This window comes from Gossypium hirsutum, chromosome A08 (genome assembly GCF_007990345.1).
Source record: "Gossypium hirsutum isolate 1008001.06 chromosome A08, Gossypium_hirsutum_v2.1, whole genome shotgun sequence".
Taxonomy (NCBI): Eukaryota; Viridiplantae; Streptophyta; class Magnoliopsida; order Malvales; family Malvaceae; genus Gossypium; species Gossypium hirsutum.
In genome coordinates this window covers 90749756-90770579 of record NC_053431.1, presented here as the reverse complement: position 1 = coordinate 90770579, position 20824 = coordinate 90749756, and the positions used below count along the sequence as shown (strand labels likewise).

Here is a 20824-nt window from a genome sequence, read left to right as displayed (position 1 = left end):
CCCAGTGGGGCTTTCGGGTTGTCATCGTGACTGGGCTGGTCTAATTAAAGAATGTAATAGCAACCCAGGTCCCAGACGTGCTGGCCTAAATACCCAATAGTTCACATAAAAATTATTGAGTTTAATTTTAAGCTCAAACCAACATAATAATTTACCGACTGGAATTGTATATGCAACAAGTACACAGACACAATTCACAAATTGCAAAATTCACAGACCAAGAAAACAGAAGCTGATAAAGCTTAAAAATCTAGACTTGATTAAAACCAAATACAGGGGAAGCTGAACTCTCACTCTAAGCCCAGGGAGGAACTGTACAACAATATCAGTGATGCACAAAATTGGACATAAATATTTGTATTTACAGCTTCATCATATTGATTACTCCTACATACAGCTAAGTCAAGACTAATGCATCCCACTAGACCTATCTGGCAGGACCCGAACCACCATTTGTGGCTGTAGTTTCAGTTGTTGCATTGTTTCGCACTTGAGGGGTAACAGGATTCCTGCTATTTGCAAGAAACGCCTGCAGATGTGGTGGAACACTAGGTGGAGACGTTATATTTGTTTGTGGCCTTGCAGCTTGTGTTGACTGGGTCGGTTGAATCATCATCTGGCTAAGAGATTCAGAATATACTCGACCTGTAAGGCTTCCACGCATTCGTCCTGTAGGTCGCCAGTTCTGCTCAGATGCCAAATCAGCTGACGTATCAGGTCTTGAAGCTGCAGGTGCTACTCCACCTATGTTCAATCTCTGCTCGACGGCTGAAGCCCTACTACCATCAACATTTCCAGGATATGATGCTGCTCTTGGTGTTTGAGTTTGAACTGCCACCATCGGTGGCTGTCTAGCCATTTGGGTGGTTCTCTGGGAAGCAGCCATAAATCTGGTAGGATTGCTATTCACATTGCCTGCTGTGTAGCCTACCCCAACTTGTGCAGCTCCTTGTTGAGCCTGTGCCCGTAGTATTGGAGATGGTGACCGAATCAGGCCTGGAGATGGGCTCCTGGGTTGGGACAACCTCGTGTTCAGTGCTTGCTGCAGGTGTGGGTTCTGGTATTCAGCCCGAAACCCAGGAGGTCTGTATGGACCTGGGAGTTGACTTGGAGCTGCAGCACCAACTTGTTGAACTGGCCGGGCAGGAGCAAATGATCGTTCTTGCTGAATCCTACTCTGCATCTAGAAATTAAACAAAATCCAGCATGAAATCCTGGAAAGAGTGCATAAACAAGTGCAAATACATAATAACGACGACAATAATAATGTAACAAAACTCGAGTGATGGTAAAATGAAAATGAAGCCATATCTAGCACCTGATGTGGAATACGCGCAGAGCTGGTTGTGTTCATAGTATTCATACTATTACTTGATCTCTGTTGTGTTGGTGTCTGAGTCTGAGACATTGCTGGGAGGGCCTGAACTGCAATTGATGATCTGCTTACATGTCTAGGTATGTTCTGCAAACTTCCATATTCATGATTTGACATTGAATTTGTCACTTGTGAAGGATGTAATGGCAAATTATTTGCAGTAGCAACTTGATTTTGAATCCCAGGTGTTGCAAGATTAGCATTACCATGAGCATCAGCTCGATTGGGTGCTGGAGAGACAGCATCAGAAAATACTGGTGACACTGTAAAATTTCGCGTAGACTCAGTGCCACCAACTTGGGTATCTGTCCTAGAAGTAGAAGTGCCAGACCTATGACCTGAGTAAAGTACAGCCCAAAAATCATCGTCCAAAACATTTTGATTAGCTCCAGCTAAATTAATCAATTCTGGTGTTAGGGTTAAATTTGGAGCAGCAGACAAACTTTGAAGAGTAGCCACAGGAGGCTTCCTGTCTTCAGTTTCGATAGTTTCCATTGCATCCACAGTCTGAGTAAGATCCAGAACCATGGGAACGCCCGTAGCAGATTCTGGCAGCTCAGACCCATCTTTTTGGCAATTAAGGGTATTACCATGCAACTCATCTACGTCATCATCATTTTCCATCACGGCTTTCCATGATCCATCTGCAGAGATGATCACATCAGACACATCCTCTGCTACCTCTTTCAGCACCTGATAACAGACCAAAGCTTTAAAATAAGTGAAACAAGAAGAGATTACAGAAGAGCAAAGAAAACTCTGTAGCAACTTACCTTAACCATATTTTGATCAATGCGGATGTTAGTGTAGCATACATGTTGATTGCAATGTGGGCAGCGCCAGGAAGGTCTTCTAGAGTTTATGTTAACATAGTTATTGAAATCAAAGCACTACAGCAAATCAAATTAATATTATAAACAGAAGGAACAAGAGTTAGATCACCATGTGAATAGCAACAATACATTAAAAATAAGAACCTACTCCTTAAAGTAACGTATTTATCTAATTAATCTATTATAGTAATTTAGAACCCTGTGAAGTCCCCTCTCAACCCAAAAAAGAGAGGAAAAAACAGTTATAATATTCCATAAGTCCCTGTACCCTTCACAAATTTAGGATTTAGTCCCTATACTTATATTTCCAAGAATTTAGTCCCTCTATTTTTCAGATTTCAAAATTCAAGTTCAACTGTAAACACAGTTAAATTTTTTTGGTTAAATTTGTTGATGTAACACTTTGAAATTAAAAAATACTCGCTTGGTAGCCATGTCAATAAAAAAAATGACCTTGTAATGAAGATGAATTTAACAAAATTTTAATAATGGTAACAATTGAACCTGAATTTTGAGATCTGAAAAGTATAAAGACTAAATTCCTAAAAACAAAAGTACAGGGACTAATTCCAAATTTGTAAAAAGTACAGAGACATGCCATATTTTTACAAAAAAAAAAAAAAAGGAACCAACTTTACATTACAAGTATAGATTTTAAACCAGGCTTTTCAATTTGAGAACAGGAAAAGTTTAAAGCATATGCGACAATGATAAAAGTTGGCAGGCAGAGGAATCAAAGCAAAAGTTTTTTAAAGGATTAACTTTAAGGATTAACATTCACCATAAGGAATTCAGAATTTAGTAAACAATTAGGGAAATTACTATAAAATTTCTTCAACAAGTGCCACAACATGCAAACACCTCAAGAAAAACTCACCTGAAGATGCTTACATGCATGCCCTTTGACAGGAGTTTTGATGCGTGTTCGGCTGTTGGAAGATAAAGAGAGTCAATTAACAGAACTTCAGTATGTAAATTGAATTATAATGTTAAGATGAATTAGCAGCTCTTAGTTCTCAAGAAAAACAAATTTCATGAACCACTTATAAAAATAAAATAAAAATAAAAACCCAAAGAACACCAGAACCAAAATAGAATAATGAAGAAAGAAATAATGAATTTGATGCACACTCAAAATTTCGGGAAGACAGAAAAACAGTAGGATATAATTACATAAATGCAAAATAAGGTAAAAGATGTGACCAACATTTCAAATATGTTTTCAACTTTTACATCTAGAGAGAGAGAGGGCATTAATCAAACGGCATGTGCAACTATCAACCCTGACATTTATTTTGATCATATTGATAGAAAGCCCTCTGCCCCAGTAACAAAATATATGAATTACGATAAATTTCCATGCTCTGTGGTAATGCTTTTAAAATTTCATTTAAAACCGATAATCTAACCAATTGCATTATTTCCCCCTAGCACCATCCAAAGTTGTTATGAAAGAGTTAACAAAGATTAAAATCCTAGATTGTCATATATTCCTAATAGACACAAAATGAATTGAATCACTTGGGGCAGCAACCAATTTACTAGAGTACTGGCTTTCACCCTTAGCATGTACAACCTAATAGACACAAAATGAGAATAAATCTGACCTAGGTCAAGATTTGTAAGATAGACCTTTTTAGTGTTCTTACTGTGAAATTTTGTAAGGTTTAAGTTATTGTTTGCAGTCAAACGTTATAATTTTGTTAATTCATATACTTTCTGTTCTTTTTGTTAGAAATTTGCCTCAGGTGGTCTGCGAGTTGGTTAGACATTGGGTTTCAGTTGCAGCCATTTTTTTAGGCAAATGTACTTTGCAAATTAGGAGAGAGGAAAGAAAAAGATGAAAGACAATAGACAAAAGGAAAGGAATAAGAAAGAATTATAACAAGTTAGTTCTATAATAATTTCTTATATTTTCTTTCATTAGGAATTATGTGCCTCTTTTCTTCAAAAAAAAAAGTGATAAAATATTCTAGTTACTTCTTCCATTTTATTTTGATTCCCTTTTACTTCCTCCAAGAAATTGTTTATATAACCTTCAATAAAAACTGTTTACTACATTGTTTAGCTAGATTAGATTCTTACGATCAGAAAATTTTAATTTCAACAGGTTTTTAAATTATATGTTAACCATATCACTTCCAAATTCCAATTAAATGTTCACTACCATTATGGATGGTCCATGGGGGAATATTTTGTAGCAAAACTAGGAGCAACTGTCCTTTGAGATAATAGTTAGATGGGGGCTTTAGATGTTACTGGTGTAGTATGATTCATGTGCAATTGCACGAAGGGAAAATTCTAGTATAACAAGGGAAAAACTAGCGTGGCTTACCTTATGGGACACTTGAGTGAGATCCGTGATGGCCCTTCAATTAAATCAGAATCTTCTGTACCAAAAGAGGAGCAAAAATAAAATCAACCCGAAACTCATCATAACAGGATGAAGTCATCAATGGGATGGAACATAATTTCTCTATTATTTGTACTCATGCATACCTGAATCTGGTGCAAAATCACCAGACTGAACATAATCTGGCAGTGTGGAAGCGTCAGGTGATGACGACTCCATACTCATGAAGGCAACCACAATGAGATAATGACCTTTTACAATATTAGTCTGTCAGCGAGCTCGATAAAATTAGGATGTTTAGGAAAAAAACGGACATGCTCATGTCATACCGCTAAACTGGCCCACAGCTTGGAGAAGATTAGTCCCATATTTCAACATTGCAGTCACATTTGTTGGCATCTGAGGTCCCATATCCTGATACAGGAGACGGAGAAGTAAAGAATTGATGACAGAATCTGCATCTATATAAGTCTTTACACAAAAATAATCAATAAATAAAATAATGGAACAGAAAGCGAACCACTGAAACATTTGTTCTTCTCTCCACTCCCTTTCCATTTAACAGAAAGCTGCAGAAGTTTAAAATATATATATCAGAAAAGATCCAACGTGAGCAATGAAACATTAAAAAGAGAGGAAAGGGTAACAGAAAACGATTCAAACCTCACTAGTTGTGGACTTATAATGCAAGCAGATGTCTCTACGTTATCTTTTTGAGCCACAAATAACCTCTGAAAGAGAAACAGAAGGGAAAATACAGAGTGAGACACAGGAAAATTTCAACAATAAATGTTTTTCAATTTTAATCTCAAGAAAAAGAACTGCAGAAACAGAAAATAGACAAGGAAAATCCAATAACTGGCTGTATCAATTAGATAGTAAAGTGGTTACAATTTTCTCCTGAGGAGAGTATGTCATATTCTTCGATATATGGAAATCAACCACGAGCGCCCCGTATCCAGGCTACAATGCAAACAAACAAGATTAAAACATGCTAAATAAGTATTATAACAACACTGTCTAAAATGATTGAAGAAAATACCTTAGCTTCAAGAGAAGCAAGTATCTGGCCCATCTTCATTAATGGATAGAACCTGAAAAGGTAGGTTTATTATCTAACCATTAATAAACAGTAGCAGTAAAAAATATAAAACTTAAACATCCAAATCTAAAGAGATGTTCTTATAACAAGTGAGTGTGACAAGCAACAAATGAAACTTTAGGAGATTGGCAATGGGCAACCTGACACTTCTTTACCCACAGCTGGAGCACATATTTATACAAATACAAGCAAGTATACCTATATTAAAAACACCACTACAGATTCAACAGACAACAATGGCATAAAATGCTATTGTATAATTATTAAAACAATAATGGCACCTACCATGCTCATGGCAATAAGGAAAGACAGAGAGAAAAACCAAATAGGAAACTTGGCTTCAACTAAATATCATGTCAGTATCACCACATGATATCCGAGTCAAATTTCTTCGACAGAAACTAGAATTTAAAATTAATGTACTTTCCTATTGTGCCCAAACTGGAATTCAACATTTCTAGGCAAGTATCATTTCGATCAAAACATTAAACATGGAAATAGAAATATCATTGTTCATGCAAATAAATATGAACAATAAAAGTGCCTACCTTGACATAACTTCCAAAATAGTTGCAAGTGAACCATCCAGTTCATTGTTAATAACGCCTGGGATGCAAAAGCAACTGCCAACCTAGATATGCAGAGATACTACAATTAGCAACACAAAGGGGTACATATCAGTAAAGGGAGTCACCACCAACTAGGTAAAGAAGTGTTTATAAGGCCCAAGGTGAGAGGTTCAAACTTCTACAATGGCTCAGGCAGAAACCATGTATTATGCAGAAAAATTAAAAAACCAACATTCAACAGACAAATAGAAAGAGAGAGAACAAAAGCATTAGCTAGGAATCAAACCTCATTGGCAAGAGTTAAAAGTTCTCGACTCTCTCCATCTGAGAACCAGCTCATTTTACAGGCATTCTATCATGTACATAAAAAGTCATCAAGAAGTTATCTTCAGTTTTAAATAGATAGTTGTCAGTTCAAGACATGTTAATAGATCACTTGGTGTTGAAAAAATAATGACATGTTAAGAGACATTAGAAATACTTAAGATAGGATTTAAGGAAAATCAAGTAGAATAATCTTCCACTAAACTTAGATACCATATGCATATACAGGCATGCGGCCATTCATACACAAGCAACACAAATTTTTAATAGAAGAAACTCAATTGATGTGAACATCTAAAAATACTATAAATCTATAATACATGACACACCAGAATTCTGAGAAAGAGAAAGTTAAAACCAAACAAGTCAGATAAATCAGACATTCTATCTTGCTTTAAATTGCAGGAACCAATGATATGGGGGAAAAAAAACAAATACACTATATTGTTGGCTAAGTGCAATGTTTAAATACAACTATCAAAGGAATTAACTTCAGATCAAAGTAGCTCCAATGTGCAACAAATACACAGATGTAGACAACAATTTAAGGTACTGATGAGGTTCAGGTGATCACACAACTAGACAACAGGGATCTATCTAGATGAAAGTATTCAGAAGTACCTTTACTGATATCATCAACACCATAATAGCTGCTTGTAAGAAGAGGTCATTTCTGTGTTGACATATCTATAAAGCAGAGAAACATATTGGTGACATACATATTATTTGCAAAGACAAAAACATAATACTCCAATTCCGTTTGTTAGCTGATATGAGAACAGTTATCATCAGATGGAAGGAGTAAAAAAATCTACAAGTGGTGCTTGCAACAAAAATAGGTAAAGGTCAATATAATTAAATGATAACATCTACGGGAGTAGAACTTAAGCCATACCTGCTTCAACAATAGAGGTAATTCTTGCGCTTTAGCAGGAACCTCATTGTTGGCAATTGCATAATCAATGCCTCTGCACAATTCAAACAAATAATTATGAAATCAAAAGTAAGAATATATCAAATCCTATTCAAGTGGAATCAAATAATATGGGACAGTGGAACAAGCATAGACAAAACAGAATAAAGCATGAACTCACATACAGAGCTAAATTCAAAACAAAATTGAAACAATCACTAATGCAAAATTAAAATCCATTTTCAATATTTGAACAAAAGAAAAACATCAAAGCTTAAATTCTCCTAGTCCATAATCACCACTCACGCATAGCTTACAAACCAAATGAGAATACACAACTGTCAAGAACCTTCTTTTTTTTTTTTTTAAACATACAATAAAAACATGGAAAATTAAAGCACTTTTAGGGATGAAAAGAGATCTGAAATGATAAATTACAGTCCACATTCGTTCAAGAAAACACGCAACTTCAAAACCAAAATAATTGAATCTCTAACCAAACTTCACTAAATTGCACAAACTAAAACCTAAGTTACCCGGAGTTTTATTTTCTCTAAAACATCCATATTGGACATTTGAATCCGAGTACACTCAGATGCAAATATGGGTATCATTCCCAAATATATGAAGAACTTATAAAATTAGAACAGGCATACCCGTGTTCGACAGTTAACGAAAGCAAAATCAAGCAACAGACAACAATGTAAAGATATGGAAGCATCCTTTTTTGGTAGGACAAAAAATATATATATTAATATAAACAAGAAACGTGCCTGGCGAGAGAGAGGCACAGGCTGAAGAACTCCGAGCTTTGAGGCTGTCTACCAGGCTGAGTATGAGTAGCCAAGCGCTCAGCTACGGCCGCCACTCGAAACGAATTCACCACAGACGCCGATATTGGCTGCCCCGACGCCGCCGGCGGGACCGCCGTCATTTGTTTGTTCTCCCAAGGGTATCGACGAAAAAAGTGAAAAGAAGAAATAAACAGCTTCTTATGTTCGCTTCTCTCAATCGAATTTTGAATTTGGATCCATCAGGATAAAATATTATTATATATAGGTAGAGGTTGTACATGTCCTGGGCCGCTGGCCCGAAGGGATGGCCAAAAAAATAAAACAATTTTGTTAAAAATATAAATTCGAAAAATAGATTTAAAAAATAAAACATAAAGTTATTTAGAAAATAAATCGGATTTTAGGTAAGGTATTTGCTTCAAATTCAGCTCAACCCAAATTTCCAACAAAAACAACTTATTGTTATTTTTTTATGTTTTGCTGTTGTTTTCTTATTTTTTGATATTATTTTGTTATCATTTTACTATTATTTTATTACTATTTTAGAAATATCTGATTATTAAATTGTATTTAATTTAGTGTTATTTAAGTATACATATTTTTAATTTATTTTTAATTTACTAAAAAATATTTATTTTAATATTTGTAGTGTATTTGATATATTATATTTTTTAATTTTTTATATAAAAAATAAAAATAAATTAAATTAATATAGATCAAGTCCGAATTTTAATATTTTTATCTGTATTGAGTTTGAACAGAAATTCTAATTTATTTTTCAGACTAAATCCAAATCTAATAATCTGACCTTAAAAATTTATTAAAATTTGACTTGAACCTAACCCGGCACATAAATAATTTTAAAATAATTTTAAGGTGTCTGAGGCTTTAAATACAGAAGATATTTAAATACAGAAGATACATTACGGCTCTGTTTGTTTGCCAATAAAATATTTTCCGAAAAATAATTTCTGAATAATGATTTACTATTCTGGTGTTTGGATAAATCTGTATAAATATTTTCTGTTATTTGACAGATTTTTAAAAATATTTTTCGAAAAAACTATTTTTACATATATTAATAAATTTATATTTTAAATTATTCTTATATATATTGCAATGATTTATTTATTTAAATTATTATTAAGCTAGAATATACATTAGAAAATAAAAGAGAGAAGAACAATGCAAAATGTGAAATATTTAAAATTAACCTTTGCTGTCAGAGCACAAAAATCTTTGCGTCTTAATGCATGTTATTTCAAATGTTTGTCATCAGTAACTCAATGCAATGCAAGCATTGCTAGCACCAAATAATTTTAAAACTAAAACCAGTCGTTGGCTAGTAACTGAAACAGCCTATGGCCACCGTATAGAACGTGCAATGTCGAGCGTTGAGCTGGTCATCAATGCTAAAGGGAAGAGCTGCAAATCACATCTGTTGGGGATTTGACAGCAGAGGAAGGGGGACAGTGCTATACGGAACAACCTTATTAGCTGTGCTATAAAGATATAGCTGCGGACAGTGCGGATGGGCCTCCAAAGCTGCATCAACCACCGCTCTAAACTTTCTGTAGTAGGAACCACAAGTTTTTTATCACACGGACAAGATTTGATTGCATTCAGAGAGAGCAAATAGCATGGCATGTATGTGTGCATTTAACATTTATGTAGGAAGAAAAACCGGATCATAAAGGGAAAACCTACCTTTCCACTTCCGGCATATTTAGAACGGATTTAAAGAACTTTTCCAGGGAAGCTAGCACTACAGCTTCAACCATTTGAGGTTCCGCTTTCTGTAATGTGGAATCGATCCCTCCGTTTTCTAATCCATTCTTTGAGTTGAGTTTCTTCAGTATAGCAACAGCAAAACGAGCTGCCCAAACCTGCAAAGGAAGAGCCATTTTCACCTTGTTGGAAAGCATACATAAGAAAATGTGCACAAAACAGATAAAACATGACATCCAAGCTCATAATCAAAGAAAACTTTAGGAGAGTTTTATGAAAATAAAAATAGTATGAATAAAGTTATTTAGAAGTTGAATTTGAACATCCAGACTACAGAGACTTCATCTGCTTCACAAATCAATACATATAATGCGCATTCTAAAGTCTTTTCTACAGCTAATAAAACAAAGCATAACACAAGTATTTCAACTTTGATCATACAATTATAGTGCTACTGAAGTGATAGAAATTTCCAAATGTTTCCAGAACCTGGACTTGTACTCAATTCTTTTTTATCAAAGGCCAAGAATAGTATCTTATTGATTCCACCGTGTTCTATTCAAGAGCAGACCTTTAGTGATATAAGCTAAAAAACTCTGTTCATAATTTGATATAAAACATTCATTTCAAAACTCAAAAACTTACTGTGAACTGTAATCAATCGTCTAAGAACATTAAGAACATCATAAATAAGAACATTAGGATTTAAAGGGTCAGCTGATCCTGAATCAAAAATTACTCCTTTTATTATCTCTTTCAGCCCCTCTCTTATCTGAAAACGCTCAATCACTGAACCGTATCTGCCAAATAATGCCAGAATTTACTTTTCCATGTGCAAAATTCCAAAATCAAAGACCTTTCGTCGTACTAAAAAAAGAAAAAGAGAAAAGGGAGGCATCGAAGTAAGAAGGGTCCTAAACTGCTACAAGAGTTAAACTACCTAAACTGCTACATTAAAGACCAATAAGAAGAATTTTCAATTTATAACAATCATGACTCATGAGATTATCAACAAGATCGAAAAATCAATCACAGCATTAACAATTACTTATAATTATCCAGAGGCAAGCTCAAAGAAAATAAGTAGCGATGAGGATATCGCACTTTATTGACAAGTGATCCAGTTGCTTCTTGTCAACTACACAGAGTACCTTTCTAATTCTACTAAAAGAAAATACAGCAGTGCCTTGTAAGACAGAGATGACAGATAACTTCATATTCTGGAATTATTCTAAGCTATATAGAAAATTGATTTAAGCTACTAGTAATTAATAATTACGTCCAAGAATCATAACGCAATCAAAAACATGATAATCAATTCAATGAATAACATGATACAATAAACAAAGTAATAAAAAACAGCCGATTAAAAAAAAACCCAAATCAAAAAATTAGCACGGAATAAAAAAGAAAAAAAAACCCCACATTAGAAAATAATAAGAAGAACCAACAAATAGAATATCAAAACATCAATTCAATGAATTAATAAAGAAAACCCATATCAGAAAATGAAGAAAAATTGAAAGACAGTACTGAAAATCAAGTCATCTACAAGGATCCTTTCAAAAAACCCAGTCCAAAAAGACTTACCAGAGGGGAAAAAAAAGCTCAAAGACGCCATTTAGGCAACACTGAGAAGACTATGAGAAGAACAAAAGCATAGACACAAAGAGAGAATAATGGATGAATAAAGATAATAATTGGAGAAAAATGGGAAGAGGGTGGCTGCTTTAGCTTGCTTCCCCTGTTGATGATTTTGAAGATATGAGACGAACTAAGAAAAAAGAGGAGAGATAATAAGAAGATGAAGAATGGAAGAAGGAGAAGGAGTTTTACCTGGACGAAGAAGGAGATGGAAAAAAAATCCGCAAGACATTTTCCCTAAAATGACTGAGATTTTACCCGTCTCTAGAAAAATATTTTACATTTGTAAAATGTTTTCATGCTTCCAGACACCGTAAAATCAAGAAAACATTTTCCGGAAAATGTTTTCCGCACATCTCACCTTAAACTTGAACATGTAAAAAAGACGAATTCTACAAGCAAGGCGGAACCTTTCAAGGCCTATATTGAAGAGACATTTTCGTTTTCAATATCATTTGCTTTTGGATCTCCGTGGATGGCGAGACCCTGGCAATAATACTAGTTGGCTAAATTTTCATCATTAATATCTTACCATTTTCTCTTGGCTCGAGGTTCAGGTTTCACTTTACATTAACGTATGTCAGACTTGTTGATTTGATCCAACCAAAGACTGGCGAATGTGGTCCCCGAATCAGGTATGGAAAGAAAAAAAAAACACCATTTGCAAGGCTAAAAATGAAGAGTGTACGAAAATTTATAGATTTTACTAAAATTTTTAATTTATACCGATTCTAATTGCTTAACACAATGCATTTCTGCATTTTTATTGGAAAATAAGTGGATTAATTTTTATATATTTTAAAACATATAAATTAATATTTTAATTAAATTTTATCTATTAAATAATAATATGATGATGTTGAAAATATTTTTTATAGGTAAATTATAAAAATAATTAATTAATTATGTCTTTCATTTTTTTATTACAAATTATTAATTTTTTAATCTAATCACTAAATTTTTTGAAATTAAATATTTTAATTAAAATGTTTATTAAGTTTTTTTATTAGTTTAGTCATAAAATTAGTCCTTTAATGTTTACATATTCTATTAATTTGATACTAAATATAAAAAAGTTAACAAATTTAGTCCTTAGTGTTTAAAAAATTTGTAATTTTAGTTAATTTAAAAAATCAATAAAATTGACCCTCAACATTTACAAAATTTATCAATTTAGTCCTAACTTTAAAATTTAAAAATATATTATAAAAAAAGTTAAGTTTTAGCCATTTATTTTCTTTTTGGATCTTAGATATTGTTTATGTTTTATGCAATTCACTACACCAAAACAGACTTTTAGCGGCGTTTTTAGCGGCGTTTTAAAAGAAAATGCCGGAAAAAATCAAATAGATGGAGTTTTAGCGGCGTTTTTAAAAAAACGCTGCAATAGATCGAGCTTTAGCGGCGTTTTTGAAAAAGCGCCGCTAAAAGTTTAAGCAAGACGACGTCGTTTTACATGAGCTTCATTGGCAGTAGCGGCGTTTTCCCAAAAACGCCGTAACAGATCAAACTTTAGTGGCGTTTTTGGAAAAATGCCGCTAAAATGTTAAACAAAACGACGTCGTTTTATATGAGCTTCAATGACATTAGCGGCGCTTTCCTAAAAACGCCGCAATAGCTCGCACTTTAGAGGCATTTCTATAAAAAAAACGCCGCTATAGGTCACATAATTAGCGGCGTTTTTTTGTAAACGCCGCTAATAGATTAAGGCAAACGACATCGTTTTAAATTAGCTTCAATGACATTAGCGGCGCTTTACTTAAAACGCCGCAATATATCAATCTTTAACAGCGTTTTTACAAAAACGCCGCTAAAACATTAAGCAGACCAACGTCGTTTTGTTTGAACTTCAATGGCATTAGCGGCATTTCTCGAAAAACGCCGCTAGAGTTTATGGGGCAGATACATTTTCTTTCTTTAACAAAGTAAAACACAACAAAATCATTACATTTTTGAGTTCTTTATTACTTAATATTAGGTGTTTATGGGTGCTAAATATAATATTTGTTTAAATATAATATCATATATTTTATATTTGTTTGAATTTATTTTTAGTGGGGCTTAAAATATAGGTTTAACATTTTGTTAAAGCCCACTAATACTTGCAAATGATTAACCTAAGTCTATTTTAAGTCCAATCATATTATATTTTTAATTTTTGTAAAATTATGTCATTTTAATTTAACATTTTTTATTTATTTAATTTCTTTATATAGTTATCTTAATATTATTTTAATGTTTATATTAGACTACTATATATTATACATTTAGTATAATTTTTTTTTATAAATTATAAAATTACATAGTATATATATAAAATATTATGAAGTTGAAAACGGATTAGACCAAACTCAGGTATTAAATGTTTCAGTCTAACTTATTTTTTAAATGAATTTAAAATTTTCTATTTAAACTGATTTTTAAATTTAATATTTTTATAGGTTTAAGGGTTATGATTTAGGGTTGATGATTTATGTTTTATGATTTAGGGTTTGAGGTTTATAATTTAAAAGGTTATGAGTTTAGGGTTTAAGAGTTAGTGGTTAGTGGTTAGGATTAAGGGATATATATGGGTTTAAGATTTATGGGTTAGGTGTTAGGGGTTTATATGGGTTAAGAGGATAGAGGATAGGGGTTTAGTGTTTTAAAGTTTATTTTTAGGGTTTATTATTTATGGTCTAAGATATTAGTGTTTAGCGATATTAGGGTTTAAGGGTTAAGGTTTAGGGGTTAGGAGTTTAAGGGTTAAGGGTTAATGGTTTATGAATTATGAATTATGTTTCGTGGTTTATGGTTTAAGGGATAGATGTTGGGGTTAGGGGTTATGGTTTATGATTTATACTTTAAGGGTTAATTAGGGTTTATGGTCTATGATTTGGGGTTTAGAGTTTATAGTTTAGGGTTTATCGTATAGGGTCAGGGTCTTAGCACTGTTTAAGGATTTAGGGGTAATGTTGTTAGGGTTTAATGTTATGGTTTTAGCTGGTAAGCAATAAGATTTTATTTTTAGCGTTTTAGGATTTTAGGGTTATATTTAGTGTTTAGGGGTTAGTAGGTTTAAGAGTATACATATTTAATATTTAAGGGGTATACTGGGTTAGGGAAATTTAGGGTTTTAGGGTTTAGGGATTGTGTTTTGTGGTTTATGGTATGTGATTTATGGGTTAGGGTTTGAGATTTGGGATTTAGAGTTTAGGGTTTAGTGTTTAATTTTGGAATTAAAAACTTAAAAAGTTAAAATTTAATATTTTAGTTACAAAGTTAAATAAAAAATATAAAAAATGATAGTCTCAGCAGGAAAATTTGAAATAAAAAAGCATAAAAAATATATGTTAAAAATGAAAAAAAATTAAAATTGTGAATTAGTGGCGTTTTTTCAAAAACGCCATAAAAAATGAGCTATAGTGGCGTTTATAATAAAAAACGCCACTAAACGTTGACCTATACCGGCATTTTAAATAAAAACGCCGCAAATATTTGAGTTTTAATAGGTTAAACGGCGTCGTTTTTCTTTCATTCTCTTTATCCCCAAGTTAAGCCCCGATACTTAGTATTTTTCCCAAAACAAATTTTCCCCTATACCCTCAGTTTCCCCAAATCAAACCCTAAGTTGCTTTCCTCTATATTTCACCGATTGAAGGCCTGAGCTTGGTGTTTCTTCTCAATCGATCTTCATCCCCTTTTTTTAACTCTCTTTCTCTCTAAAATCCTCGATTCCACTTCACTCTCCAGATCTCTCCAGGTAATATTCAAACCTTTCTTACGTTTTTTTTTCTATTATTCTTTACAAAAATGCCGCTAAAGGCAAAAAAAAACGCCGCTAAAAGTCTGTTTTCCTGTAGTGATTTTTTAAAAATTCTTTTACAAATGAGTTGAAAAGGATTTTTTTTTAAATATTTTAGGTGAGTTAACGAATGAATTATTTTAATATGTTTAGCCGCTTAGTATGTTTTTGAGGATCACCTTCCATCACACTTATTTTACATAATCTATTATGATATTTCGTTTTTCTATATGGTAGGAATTTTTATTTGTTAATTAGTTATCTTCGAATTTTATTGTTTATCAAGTTCTCCTTTCTGAAGCATGCTACTGTTACGTGTATAAGAAGCTTATATTTTTATGAATTAAGTTCAAATGCTGGAGAATAGCTAGGCTTGCCGGTTCAAAGAAAATTATCCTCTACCAAACATGAGATTGAGATCCAGTTGTTGGAAAAAGAAAAAAAGAAATAAATTCTTACAAATTTTCACTTCTTTCTGTAATTCAGAGCATTTAAATGCTAAATGCCTTGAATCAATTTCAATGAATGGTTTTTTTATTGTTGGTAATATAAAGTCCCATATTGGTTGAGGAAAAATTTCTAAGAAGGTTTAAATATATAACCTTGGTTTTTATTTTTTAGTGTAATTAAGGGTTAAAGGCTTAATACATGCATATTATCATTGCTTTGCTTAGTTTGTATTTTTGAATAAAATTTTTGTTTTTTTTATTAAATATTTTTTTTGTTATTTTTGAAAATTGACATTATTATTTTACCATTTTATCCCATCATAAAAATATAAATAGTTTATTTTTCACAACAAGTAAACAACCTTTTTCTATTTTTCTTAGCTCACCTGTTTTTTGTTCAGGAAATTTTTCTCGTCAAAATTTCGATTAAGTTTTTAACTTTAGTTTCTGATCTACTTTTTCGAATACTTTTAAAAAGAATAATGTTAATTGTGTTCCACCTTCCACGACATAGTAATTATTTTATTTATTTATGCTCAATTTATTTATTCAATTAGTGTTAACTATTTCGTTTTGTAATAATATATTTCCAAGATGTATAACTTCCTTGTTTACGAATATTTACTTGGCATTTGATGCAGTAGAAGCTTATCATTAGATTACCAGCTTTGGCTTGAAAACATGAAAAGATATTTGAATGTTTGATCTTATTAAAAAAAGGGTACCTGAAAGAATTGAAAGCCTATGAAAACATTTGATCCAGCAAAAGAACCAGACCCATGGCATATCCAGGATCAAATCCAGCCTGCACAATTAACACAAAAACCTCCAGGCCGAATGAAATGCCTCTTTTTAATGCATCCTTCGGCCTTATCTCTGCCACCACTCTCTTTGTCTCATCTAGCACTTTACATGATCTATGCGAATACGATCCTTCAATCACATATGCATACCGTCTATCCGACGACCGCCGGTAAACATATGCAAGCACATTAGAGTTGGCATTTAAAATGTTAATGCTCTTCTTTACATAGAAAACTGGCTTTTCTGATGTACAAAATTCACCTACTTCCCCTCCATAGATAAGCCAAGTCCCTACTAGCCTAAGATTCTGTCAATAAAAATGACAAAATAAAGCTCCAAGTTAACTATCATGCATATATGCAATATTTAGGGAAATACATGAGACTATATATATATACGGTACCGTGCTTCGTCGCATCGTTAGGATGGGTTTCCCTGAGCCGTCCATAAGAACGAGTTCCATGGGGCGTCCTCCCACGTAAGTATCAACTCGATAAACTAAATTTCCATTTGAATCAATCACAGTAAAGCCTTTACAGGTAACTATAAGTGATTTTCTCCAAACTGTTACTGATGTGCACAGATTGCCACCTCGGGTTTCGACTAACTCCGGTTGCTCTTGGTGTTCATCATGGACTGATCTTGACAAAGATTTCTTGGAAATAAACATATTTTGTTCATATGTTTCACTGTATATAACAATTTTGAGAAGGCTGTGGGGAAAGAAATATATTTATAGGCGCTATATATATAATAAGACCAACCCAGGGTTCCTTGTGAAAAATACGAGAGAGACAGCTTTTTACCAACTATGATGCCTCTTTTTCCAAAGACAATTTTGATGGGATTAAAGAAAGAGTTGGTATTTTAATCTCACAGTGTCTAGATTCCAGATATTGTTAATGTTGGAAAATCCTAAGATTCCATTTTTTCACTTGTTTCAAGTATTTGTTTGGTTGTTATTTCAAACCATTAAATATGTGAGGCAGAGTGAAATTGTAGAGACTTACTGTCTCTTACACAGATTTCATTCTGTTGATGTCAAACAAATAAAACAGAACAGGGAATGGTGGAGACCGATGTCCCCGTCCCCTTTTGTCAGATTGTATTTGTACGAGAATACTGTTATGTCGTATTCGGAAAGCTAGTAGTAATTTCGGTCGTCGTTGGTAGGCCAGCTTGGTGGAGACGTTGCTCCCAAGGCTATTAATTGTTGCTCCCAACAATGATGAGAACAAATAAAGGACTGACCTTTAATGCGAAGACCCTCTATTATAAACCTGGATGGATGAGCATCGGGCAGCAGTATATATGCTTTAATTTTCTCCCTGTATTTCATATCACATATGAAACATAATAGAGTTTATGCTTCCAACAAATGTATTTGTATATAACGCAAAAATAAGTGCTTAAATGCCTTCATCACAAATGGACATAATTTTTCAGCTTTGAATTCACAATTATTTGAAAAGACATTTGTTGGGAAACTAATGCACACAACCATTTCTCAAATTCATATCTAAAACATGAAAATTAGATAAATACCGAAATTTTATATAAAATATATTATATATAATGATGTCAATAGTTTCCCCAAAACCAATGAAGCTGCAGGTTTTGGATAAGTTTTAGCAATCAACTATTATTTAGTTGAGTTGAGAAGGTTTAGAATGGACTGATCTAGAAAAACTAAATAGATTTTTCCAATAAAGTGGCAGTAAAATTCAAGAAGAGCCATCGAAATAATATATAATAATATTAATAGCATATTCTCTTCAAACACGTCTTAAACTCATCTTCTCCTCTTCCATCACGCTCCCTTCGAACTTTCTTGGTTTTGGGACTCTTTTCATTGTCACTATCTTGAGATCGACTGTAACATTTATATAATGCCTGGACGGACAAAATCTGTGAAAAATAATGTAATTTATCACAACGATTTTTTCCTTCTAGACACACATAATTCTAAATTAATAAACTTGACAGGTATGTGATGGTAATCAGATATATTGAATCGCTGGAGTTCTCTCACTGACAATGTGCTTATCAATTCGAATGTTATTGTTTTTCTTCCAGCACAGAGCAGTTTTATGCAGCAAGATGTTTTTGGTAAGAAAGCAACAAAACCTTGGAATGTGAGTAAATTAAGACAGCCAAAATCATGATCAGAGGAGGATTTTTGTTCAAGCTTAGATTTGTGTGGGTGGCTCAAGAATTTTATAAACATTTGTTATTGTCAAAATGAGACGGCGCCTTGATTAGGAAGAAAATGGTATGGTGGGGTCGGTTAGAGATATTACATTTCTATAGCAGATTTAGGAAACAGGGCCTTGTGAGTGAGTAGTTGTCAAACCATGTACAGGTTGAAATTGGCTATTTTTATGATCTCTCCTCACTTGGTTCTGCGCTTATTACACAAACAAAAATGTCCTTCAAAGCCTTACTTTTATTTATGGTTTAATATTTGCATGCCAGCAGTGTCGGCACAGAAAGTGAAAAAAAATCATATATTTATACAGTTTTATTTTCTTACATTTACTATATTTTATTTAGAGAGAATATTTTTTATTTTAGCACTTTATACATTAAGTGATTTCACCCTCTAACATTTACTAGATTAGATTTCTTACTTTTATACTTAATATGTTAAAATTCTCTATTAAGGTGGAGTTCGGATGGGTTGTTGGGTATGGTGCAATGCGGTGCGGTGCGGTACATTGCTTTTAGTTTACTTTTTCTCACGCTACAGTATTGCTATAGTATCTAATATCATTGCTACCGCTGTATTTACATAGACCGCAAATAAACGTACCGCACATCCAAACTAAGCCTAAACTTTTCCCTTGAAAACTTAGACATTAATCAAGTTATAAACTATTATTCAATCAATGCACTCAAGGTATGTTCCATCATGGCTAATTTTCATAAATATACTGGAAAAAAAACAATTGAGAAAGTAGGTTAAAATTATTAAAATTTATCGATCTATTTTATTTTTAGAGAGAGAAAGGAAAATGCACCCTATAAGGCGCGTTTTCCGGGAAGAAAATAAAAAGTGACCTATTGAGTGCATTTTCACTGCCACATCAATTAAAATGTACCTCGTAAAATGCGTTTTTCTTTCAACGGTAACTATTCCAATGGTTAAAAGGATTCCAACAGCCAAAAGTTTTTCTATATAAACCCCTCCAAACTTTATTCTTTTCAACCAAATACTCAATACTCATTCCTCCATCCTAATTTCTCGATCCTCAATTTTCAATTTTCAATTTCCAATTTCCAATTTCCAATTTCCAATCCTCAATCCTCAATTATTTTTTAAATTTTTTTTTGAATTTTACTCTCTTCGATTTTATTTTATTCGTTATAATTTTTAAATGGCAAGTCAGCTTATTCATTTAGATGCCAAGCATATCTTCATCGTTCAATTGCAAATGGTAAGAAAATATTATTAAATTATTAAATTTTAAATAGTTAATGATTATGTTTAGATTATTAATTTTTTATGTTTATATACTCAGCCTGAAGATCGAATTTTTGAGATACATTAATAATTTAAGTGAATGTGCACCAGATGTCATTTATCGACACTTGCGAGATACAAGATCTTTATATGTGGCTTTGTAACACCCCTAACTTGTCTCTGCACCGGATTAGGGTTACAGAGCATTATCGATCAATCGAAAAACATTTATCATCATAACATTTAATAAATTAATCTCAATAAAAAATCTATCAAACATATACATTTGGTCCCTAAATCGAGCCTTCGAGGCCCTAAAAATAGCTTAGAAGCAATTCAGGACTAAATCGAAACAAATCAGAATAATTGAGAAAAATTTGGAAAAAAATGGAAAATAGGAGTCACACGGCTGTGTGGCTAAGCCGTGTGACATAGCCCAGGCAGTGTAACAATCGAACAAGGTTCACACGGTCGTGTCCCCGTCCGTGTAACTCACTAAATAGGGTTACACAACTGTGTCGCAGGTCGTGTGCCAAGCTGTGTAACTCTCTGACTTGCTACACATGGCCGTGTCGCAGGCTGTGTGCTAGGTCATGTAACTCACTAACTTAAAACACTAGGAATTTGCACATGACACAAGGTCGTGTAGCCAAGCCGTGTGTGTCATACGGCTATGTGATAGCCTGTGT

General features: G+C 33.1%; 3 protein-coding genes across 11 annotated transcripts; all 3 read right to left on the bottom strand.

Moving 5' to 3' along the window:
• Window positions 1-236: 236 nt before the first annotated feature.
• On the bottom strand, window positions 237-8492 carry LOC121204462 (E4 SUMO-protein ligase PIAL2). Of its 8 annotated transcripts, none has more exons than XM_041074275.1 (17): window positions 8243-8490; window positions 7452-7524; window positions 7178-7243; window positions 6519-6584; window positions 6212-6294; window positions 5604-5655; window positions 5453-5524; window positions 5225-5292; window positions 5082-5130; window positions 4891-4975; window positions 4708-4812; window positions 4544-4598; window positions 3086-3137; window positions 2149-2265; window positions 1819-2068; window positions 1319-1713; window positions 237-1183 (listed from the first exon to the last, which is right to left on the bottom strand). In XM_041074275.1, the coding sequence occupies exons 1-17, from the start codon at window positions 8401-8403 to the stop codon at window positions 428-430; spliced, it is 2505 nt and encodes an 834-aa protein (XP_040930209.1). In that variant the 5' UTR covers window positions 8404-8490; the 3' UTR covers window positions 237-427. The 8 variants fall into 8 exon arrangements, with proteins under 8 accessions (XP_040930209.1, XP_040930210.1, XP_040930211.1 ...); XM_041074276.1 differs by having other exon boundaries at window positions 4544-4595; XM_041074277.1 differs by having other exon boundaries at window positions 237-1177; window positions 8243-8489.
• A 957-nt stretch (window positions 8493-9449) lies between these two features.
• On the bottom strand, window positions 9450-12316 carry LOC107947560 (uncharacterized). Of its 2 annotated transcripts, none has more exons than XM_016882184.2 (3): window positions 12168-12316; window positions 9971-10149; window positions 9450-9834 (listed from the first exon to the last, which is right to left on the bottom strand). In XM_016882184.2, the coding sequence occupies exons 1-3, from the start codon at window positions 12168-12170 to the stop codon at window positions 9696-9698; spliced, it is 321 nt and encodes a 106-aa protein (XP_016737673.1). In that variant the 5' UTR covers window positions 12171-12316; the 3' UTR covers window positions 9450-9695. The 2 variants fall into 2 exon arrangements, with proteins under 2 accessions (XP_016737673.1, XP_016737667.1); XM_016882178.2 differs by having other exon boundaries at window positions 11997-12295.
• A 4170-nt stretch (window positions 12317-16486) lies between these two features.
• LOC107953291 (protein LURP-one-related 17) lies at window positions 16487-17638 on the bottom strand. The gene is made up of 2 exons (XM_016888544.2): window positions 17076-17638; window positions 16487-16979 (listed from the first exon to the last, which is right to left on the bottom strand). Exons 1-2 carry the CDS (start codon window positions 17340-17342, stop codon window positions 16611-16613), a joined length of 636 nt encoding a protein of 211 aa, XP_016744033.1. The 5' UTR covers window positions 17343-17638; the 3' UTR covers window positions 16487-16610.
• Window positions 17639-20824: the final 3186 nt, after the last annotated feature.